The sequence below is a fragment of the Phyllobates terribilis genome, unplaced genomic scaffold (genome assembly GCF_046119375.1).
Source record: "Phyllobates terribilis strain yellow unplaced genomic scaffold, ASM4611937v1 Scaffold_7__3_contigs__length_470593459, whole genome shotgun sequence".
Lineage (NCBI taxonomy): Eukaryota > Metazoa > Chordata > Amphibia > Anura > Dendrobatidae > Phyllobates > Phyllobates terribilis.
Genome location: NW_027362767.1, coordinates 132,522,910 through 132,531,665, shown reverse-complemented (window position 1 = coordinate 132,531,665; position 8,756 = coordinate 132,522,910). Strand labels below are relative to the sequence as shown.

General features: G+C 47.9%; 1 protein-coding gene across 1 annotated transcript; it reads right to left on the bottom strand.

The window, feature by feature from the left end:
- Positions 1–1,442: 1,442 nt before the first annotated feature.
- ANKRD63 (ankyrin repeat domain 63) lies at positions 1,443–7,195 on the bottom strand. The gene has a single exon (XM_073639198.1). The coding sequence runs from the start codon at positions 7,142–7,144 to the stop codon at positions 6,239–6,241; it is 906 nt and encodes a 301-aa protein (XP_073495299.1). The 5' UTR covers positions 7,145–7,195; the 3' UTR covers positions 1,443–6,238.
- Between the last annotated feature and the right edge of the window lie 1,561 nt (positions 7,196–8,756).

Sequence of the window (8,756 nt, the reverse complement as noted above, 5' to 3'; positions counted from 1 at the left end):
TGGAATGACAGGTAGAAAAATGCCATTTTTTTCACTTTCCACCATCCACTGCTTATCAGTGTATATAAAAAATGCTCTCTCGCTTCCTCCACATGTATGTGATTTGTCCGAAGATGAGGAGAGTGAAGCCAGCGCTGACTGGCTGCAGGGATCGCATGACAATGTCACACGATCCCCGAGAGAGCCAGTGCCGACACCGAAGGGGAGTATAAGTTTCATTATTTTACAAGGGGGAAACATAGGGATTGAGAATGGAGTACTTAATTCTTCATTCTCTTCAGCCATAAGCGCTGTGTATGCTGCTTTTATAATGATGCCTCCGTAACACATATTAGAGGTACAGTATTTTCCCCTAAAAGCAATGCCATATAAACCAGACATGATATAAAAAAATCCAACCATATTATACCTTCATAGTGTACATATGGCCTGAGGCCCAGTTCAGACCATGTTTCTGTCTCCATTCATGTCTCTGTTGGTGCCTTCACTCTACAACACCAAAGCTCAGGATTTAGACCTTTCCCGAGACAAAAATTAGGCAGCGGAATACAAGAACATGAAACTTTGGTTTGACCTTCTCTTCTGGGGGTGCACATCTGTTCGGCCAGACACAATATTGTGGTGGAGTAGTGAGACATATTGACAATGCAGGAAAAGTGAAACGGAGTCCTAAGTTTCACGTTTTGGACTCTATGATCCAATTCATCAAGAATGGCGATTTTCATGACGGTATTGATGGGCTTGTTGGGGTCAAGGGTGCCTACGTCTTCATGAATCTGGAGCGTCTGATAAGTGGGGTGTGACTCTCTGCGCCACGCCAGTCAGGGAACACATCATGAATTAGGCGAGCTGCGGCGCCCCATCACCGTGCAGCCACAGCTCCACCTGGGAGAAACTTGGGTTAAAACGCCAATACTCATAAGGTTTTGGTGCATCTACAAAATGTGGCAACATTTTTCGACTTTTCAAAGCTTTTACAATGATTTTTGGGCATAAAACCTTTGATGACTCCGACCCTATTTCCGTAACCAAAGTCAATAGCTTCATTAGGAGCCATGTTTGAATCCCATTTTTGGCACGGGAGGGGAGTATAGGTGTTTTTTATTTTAATGGGGCACAAATATTCACATTGAGAAGGGGTTGTCCTAGTAGTGGACAACCTCTTTAATTAAGTACTTATTGGGCCCCCATCAATTCCCTTCCCCCCACCCACCACAGAGAGAAATGGACGATACTTAAAGAGTTTTAAAATGCACCAAATTGACTAACAAGACGGTGTAAAATACTGGTGTAAATGTATGGTCGCCATGTGGTGAAATAAGGCCAGCTTCACACAAGTAGAATAATGGTATATTTTTGCACTCATATTACATTTGAAAGTCTCAGTATATCTAATTAGTATATCTTATGACTCGAGCTTAGAGTTCTGTGGTATAGACACTTTTTGTGCTGTGCTTGACAGGGAACATGGAGTAAGATGCCCCAAAGTGCGCTACCAATTTGGTGCACAACCAAGAAGTGGTGTAATATTCACCAAGAGTCTAAAGATGCATCAAATCTGTCATCCTGAATGATCCGCTTTGATAAATTTGGTGCATTTTCAGACTTCCGACAGGGGAAATGGGCTGCTGATCATCTGACGAACAAGCACAACGTTCGTCAGGTGAGATTATTTTAAAGCTCTCGGCAGAACATCATGCTGTATAACAGGATATAATAATTTGTTATTGAGATTAACCGACAGCCAATTGGGAAACATTTATTGGTCACAGGGTGTCTGAATAAATGCACCATAAGCCCAAATATTAAACCGTGCGCAGTGACATCTGACTGCTGCATTTTTAAAGGGGTTTTTCTGGGAGTTTATTATTGAAGGTCTACTTTCGTATAGGTAATCAGGATCATGTGTGAATCACACCACGTTTGTGCCCCCTTCATAACTCGGCTGGTGGCTGTTACTATGTCTTGATTGATATACAGCATACGGAGCCAGACCACCACAAGTCTAAACAAAACCTAGTGGCCATTCTTGGGTACTGCAGCTCTATTGAAGTGAATAGGAGTTGAGCTGCAGTAATGGAGTACGGAGACCCTGTGCACATCCGGCTCCCGGTGGACTTGCCAACAGTCAGTTATGCGGGTTCCCAGTGCCGGATCCTGATAGATCTCATGTTGATGACCTATCCTAAGAAAAGGCCACCAATATCACATTCTTACCTCTTTATCCCACAAAGTTTGTTTAAACTTGAAATAATGATACGTAAATTCAGGAAAGAAACAAAAAACACAAGGGATGGGGGCTGAAACACAGATTTTAATGAGGTGTCAGTTTGTTGTCTGTACTGTTGTTTACTTGCAATGAAGGTTTTATCACCTGTGAATTATCACTGTCAGACTATGTGCCCCTGTGCCTCCTAGTCTGACCCCGCCCTCTCCTGAGATAAGGAGATCACTGTCTATGGACATTGTGCCTACATAGCCTGGTGGGGGCGGGGCTAGCTTCCTCAGCTCTGCTGCATTGCTAAATCTAAAAACTCTGACACATGGCTGGAATCAGGGTCTCTTTTCCTAAATCATGCCGCTGTCATATTAAATAGCCAAAACCTGCTGACAGATTTCCTTAACGATTTTTGGACAGTGCTTGGTCCTTGATCCCTTTGATTTTCCTGAGCCTTTTTTATGGTGTCATCTACGTCGACAGCAGTTTAAGGGAATCTGTCAGTAGGATCACCCCTCCTAACTCATCTATCTGGGCATGTAGGTCATAGGAATCTGAATAAAACGATCCCTTGATATCTGCGATCTCATGTCTTATTCCAGGTAAATCCACATTTTTCTTATATGTAAATAAGCTGTTTAGATCTATGGGCCGGACATCTTATTATATATATAGAATATATATAGAATCTTATTATAAATGAAAGAAACGTTACCAGTGTGAGACATGTAATGACTGACAGTCTGCTATCCTGATCTACAGGTCTCGCACTGGTAACGCCCCTGTCATTTATAATAATCTCTGAAGGCAGAGTCTCGGGGAGATCTATGTCCGGCCCATAGATCTTAACAGCTCATTATAAGAAAAACATGGATTTCTCTGGAATAAGACATCAGATCGCAGATATCAAGGTATGACCTACATGCCCATATGGACAGCTAAGAAGGGGGCGATCCGCCTGACAGATTACCTTTAAAGAATAATATATTTTGCAAATATAGGAACTACTCTAATAGCTCAAAAGACAGCAAAAGAGTGTTCAGGATGCAGAAGCGCACAACCCCTTTAAGTGCACGCTCTGGCCGATGCAGCGCTCTCCTGCCTCCTGAGCTCAACACTCCTTTGCCGTCTTTTGAGCGATCGGTGAAATCTCTGGACCGTATTGATCTGCAGGCATGTAAAGTGCCCGCAAAATATAAAAAATGCAGTTACGCTTTAAAGCCTCATTCAGAAATCTGTTTTTTGAGCACGAGCGCCGTGTTTTCTACAGATCGCATTCGTACCTATAATACTGAATGGGGTTGTTCACGTGTCCTTGATTTTTCCCGAGTGTTGGATCATAGTCAGCAATACAAGTAAAAAAAAAAAAATAAAAAAAAATCGGACTGCAATCTGATGCCACCTGAGTGCAGTCCGATTTTCACAGACAGGAGAAGATCGAGGATTTTTTTCTTTCAAGTACTGATAACACCTGGACCAAACTGATCAGGCGTTTTTCATGTAAATGAAAAATTAAACCTGAGGTGTGAATGAGGCCTAAGTGAGCTTTCCTAGCCTAGTGCCAGGATCAGTGAAGTATTTTACGTCATAAATACATAAGATTTTCATGCAAGGCGGTATATTCCCATGGACAGCAGCTGAGGAAGGGCAGCCAGTCACTATCACAGCTGTCTGTTTAGTAACAATCTGCTTTGTTTGACTATTAAAAACTTTTCTGGTTGTTAACAAAGATTGATATGATCCAAAATGTAACAACAGTTGAGCATATACTATTACACCACAAGGTGGCGCACTACACGGAAGTCAATGGAGAAACAGAAGGTGAATAGCGGGGGGACTTGTAAATGGAGGGATTCTCCAAAGTTTATTGCATTTACATTTCGGGGCTTAGAAAGTTTTATTTTCACAACCCTGAGGAACGTTATAAGGCTTAGTCTTCATGTAGCAGCTCCCGCGTGCATCCAAACTACACCGACATTATGCGGGCAATGCCCACAACCCCGCGCAGCAGCTGTACGTGACAACCAGACAATCCGATCAACTGTATAAATCCATTGGTAAGGCTACGGATCCTGAGCTAGCCTGCAGTATAGCCTAGAGCTCAATTCACTATTTTTTTTCAGCCTTCAGAGCTGAAATCTTGCAGCATTTTTTTGCAGTCACATTTTCTGTGCACAGTCTGGGCTGCATTATAGAACAAAGGTGCAGCGCTCATTGCCTCCCTGCGTTACAGGGGCTCAGCTGGGCCTTTAGGGTACATCTTAGGTTTACATCAGCATTGCACATTTTATAGCAGAACTATGATAAATCAATGAGGCCCATGGGGTACTGCTGGAGTCCGCTAAAGGGGACCAGTCGCCAGGTTAAAAGTGCCCCGTTTATGCCCTTTCATTCCCGCGGTTCCCCTGAAAACACTTTTTTCCCCACATTTTTAAACCCACCATACAGTCCCAGAGATATGGTGCTAAGTTTTATGGTGTTTATCAAGTGGGTGTGGCTCATGCCAAGCAGCCTAAACACACGCCCCAGAGGAGCCCCATAAAATAGCACTGGATAAAAAGGCCCATATCTCAGACACAGTATTAAGAAAGAACGCACAAAAGAGGAATAATCAGAGAAACAGCGTGAACAAAGAGCAAAAACTGGACCCTTGTGATGTGGAGACAAGTCCTTCGTCATGTTGGGTCTTTACAGGGATAGTGGCGTCTCTGCCACTCATGGACGGACTGGGCTGGGCCTGTCCATACGTGGTGCTTAGAGGCGACCATAGTTCTGTAAGGAGTCAGCCGGAAACCCAACCAGCATATAGACAGATACCCCATGATCTCAGTGATGAGGATATCCCCCCTTGTAATAAGCTTTTTCTGATAACCCGCAGAATTATGAATTCAGCTCTAGGATTCACTACAGAAGAGTAATAATACAAAATATTTTCATAGCTGTGTAACTTAATATCCATGTAATAACAGTGCGATGGTGGATATAGGCTTTGTGAGACATTAAAGGGAATCTGTCAGTAAGATCACCCCCTCCCCCACACCATATATATACAGTATATATATATATATAAAAAGTTATCTGTTGCTGCGTTCCCGAGTAATTAGTTTTTTTTCTCCATCAGTATACAAATGAGACGTGAAGTGCTCCGGGTGTGACCGAGCACTTCCCGAGCCTCATCGCCCCCAGGTTGTTTCCCCACCCAGCACCGGCCTCTTTATCTTGATTAATCGCTCACAGTCTGCATGACCTCAGGCAGGGCAATCAGTGAGCTGTCAATCAAGCTAAAGAGGGCGGTGCTGGGAAGGGCAGTCACGCCCAGAGCACTTTATGCCTCATTCGCATATAAATTAGAAGGCTGATTTTTCGGCAATAGATTGAAAACTAAATCTGTCGACATCTTCATATAAAGGCCGGCATTCCCATACATCCAGATTGGGCTGGTTGATCTTACTGACTGTTTCCCTTAAAGGGGGTGTGTATCGCTTAACACTTCTGCCTCTGCCACTGGGAGGCGCTGCGGCACTCGGATGTGAGAGTCCAATGCCCGGCAGTTATACCGCGTGCGGACTGATGACTAGAATAGGATCCCATCCCGCCAGAGTGCAGAAAGAGGCGCTGCACAACCCCTGTGATTCACCAGGTCCTGATAGTGTCCCAAATTGTTACCTATAAATATAAGGCAAATCCTAAGCTTCTCAGTAGACATCCAGGGGTCTAAGGTGGTAACGGACGTAGCTCTGGTGTCTAGGGTCCGTCTTCTGCTCCTTTGTAGGTAACATATCAGTCACTGCTACAGCCAGGCCCTTACAATAGTCACATACACCCCACCAAAGGCTTCCTGTATGTCCATAACAGTGAAGGTCCTCACTATGCACCGGCCAAGTCACCTGACCACGTTCCTGGTCATCATTTGCTGCACAAAACACGGAGAGCACGTTCTGATTGGCTGCCTGTCCTTTGCTGTAGGTGGCCGTGCCTGATCGTTTGCTGCATGAGTCACAATCCCGGGCGTGCTGGCGGTCACAAGGCCAGGGCCTGCCTGGTCGGGATGAGCTGGCTCCGGCTGCAGGTGCTGTCCCTCCTCCTCATGTCTCCGGGGCAGAAGTCGGGCGAGGTTCCCCGGCGCAGCAGCCGGCTGCCCTGCGATAGTCCCCCGGTGCCGGAGCCGTCCCAGCTGTGCGCCCGCTGGATGCCGGGCTCGGGCACGGCCAGCGCCGCCTTCTCCGGGGCCTTCTCCTCCGCGTGGGCCGGCGAGCAGCTGGCGGAGCGGGTGAGGGCTGCCCGGGCGCTCTCCTCCTCCTCCTCCCGGCGTTGTGAGAAGGGCCGGGAGAAGCGCTGCAGCACCTGCCGGGACAGCGGCTTGGGGCTGCGGGCAGTCGGCTCTCCGTCCCGGCCGCGCCCGCTCAGCGCCCGCTCACACTCCCAGTGGCCGGACACCCGGGCGGCGTCCAGGGCCGATATGCCCGCTCTGTTGGTGGCGTCCAGGCGCAGCCCGAAGCGCTTGTAGGCGCGGAGCAGGAAGAGCAGCTCCGCGCTGTGGCCGCAGGACGCCGCGTACATCAGCGCCCGGTTCCCGTCCCGGTCGGCGACCTCCGGGTCCGCGCTGTGCTGCACCAGCAGCTTCACGGCGTCCAGGTGTCCGAGCTCACAGGCCAGGCTCAGCGCCGTGCGTCCCGTCTCGTCCTGCCGGTTCACATCCGCGCCTTTGTCCAGGAGCAGCCGCACGAAGCGGCTCCGGAGCTCGGCCTCCCGCAGGCACACGGCGAACATCAGCGGGGTGCGGCCCTGCTCCCCCGCCGGGGAGTTCACGATCCTGTGGTCCAGAGCGTCCAGCACGAAGCGGGCCAGGTGCACCTTACCGCCGTGCATGGCGTCCAGGAAGGTGCGAGTGCCCGAGCTGCGCCGGAGGTCCCGGGGACGGAGCATCCTGCACGGAGGGAGGCTGCGGAGCGACTGCTGCGGGCGCCGGAGACACACAGCTTTATATACTCTGGTAACCATGGAAACGGTGCCGGGGATGAAGCCGAAGCTAAGGATGGAGAGCGGCGGACGCCACAGCCGTATAGGGCTGTGTGATACCACAGGGGTCCATATACTGTACACAGGGGTCCACACATGCCACGGGGGTCCATATACTGTACACAGGGGTCCACACATGGGGTCCATATACTGTCCCCTCATAGTATATACACAGGGCGTCCATATACTGTTCCCACATAGTATATATTCACGGGGTCCCATATACTGTCCCCTCATAGTATACACAGAGGGTCCATATACTGTCCCCTCATAGTATATACACAGGGGGTCCCATATACTGTCCCCTCATAGTATACACAGGGGGTCCATATACTGTCCCATAATAGTATATACACAGGGGGTCCATATACTGTCCCATCATAGTATATACACAGGGGGTCCCATATACTGTCCCCTCATAGTATACACAGGGGGTCCATTTACTGTCCCATCATAGTATATACACAGGGGGTCCATATACTGTCCCCTCATAGTATATACACAGGGGGTCCATATACTGTCCCCTCATAGTATATACACAGGGGGTCCATATACTGTCCCCTCATAGTATACACAGAGGGTCCATATACTGTCCCATCATAGTATATACACAGGGGGTCCATATACTGTACCATCATAGTATATACACACGGGGTCCCATATACTGTCCCCTCATAGTATATACACAGGGGGTCCATATACTGTCCCCTCATAGTATATACACAGGGGGTCCATATACTGTCCCCTCATAGTATATACACAGGGGGTCCCATATACTGTCCCCTCATAGTTTACACAGGGGGTCCATATACTGTCCCCTCATAGTTTACACAGGGGGTCCATATACTGTACCATCATAGTATATACACACGGGGTCCCATATACTGTCCCCTCATAGTATATACACAGGGGGTCCATATACTGTCCCCTCATAGCATATACACAGGGGGTCCATATACTATACACAGGGGGCCCCTATACTATACACAGAGGGTCCATAAACTGTGCCCTCATAGTATATACTAACTACAGACCTGTCTCCAATCTTCCCTTCATCTCTAAACTCCTGGAACGCCAGGTCCACTCCCGTCTAATCCGCTATCTATCAGATAACTCTCTTCTTGACCCTTTACAATCCGGTTTCCGCTCTTTACATTCTACTGAAACTGCCCTCACTAAAGTCTCTAATGATCTACTAACAGCTAAATCTAATGGTCACTACTCCCTGCTGATTCTCCTGGATCTCTCTGCAGCATTCATCTCTGTGGATCATCAGCTCCTCCTCACTATGCTCTGCTTTATAGGCCTCAAGGACACTGTTCTCTCCTGGTTCTCCTCCTATCTCTCTGACCGCTCCTTCACTGTGTCTTTTGCGGCTCCTCTTCCTCTCCTCGTCCCCTTACTATTGGGGTTCCTCAGGGTTCAGTCTTAGGCCCCCTCCTCCTCTCCTTATACACCGCTCCTATTGGATAAACCATCAGCAGTTTTGGGTTCCAGTATCATCTCTACGCTGACGACA

Bases quoted from the DNA above. Each gene is read 5' to 3' on its own strand.
- ANKRD63 (XM_073639198.1), bottom strand. From the start codon at position 7,144: ATGCTCCGTCCCCGGGACCTCCGGCGCAGCTCGGGCACTCGCACCTTC.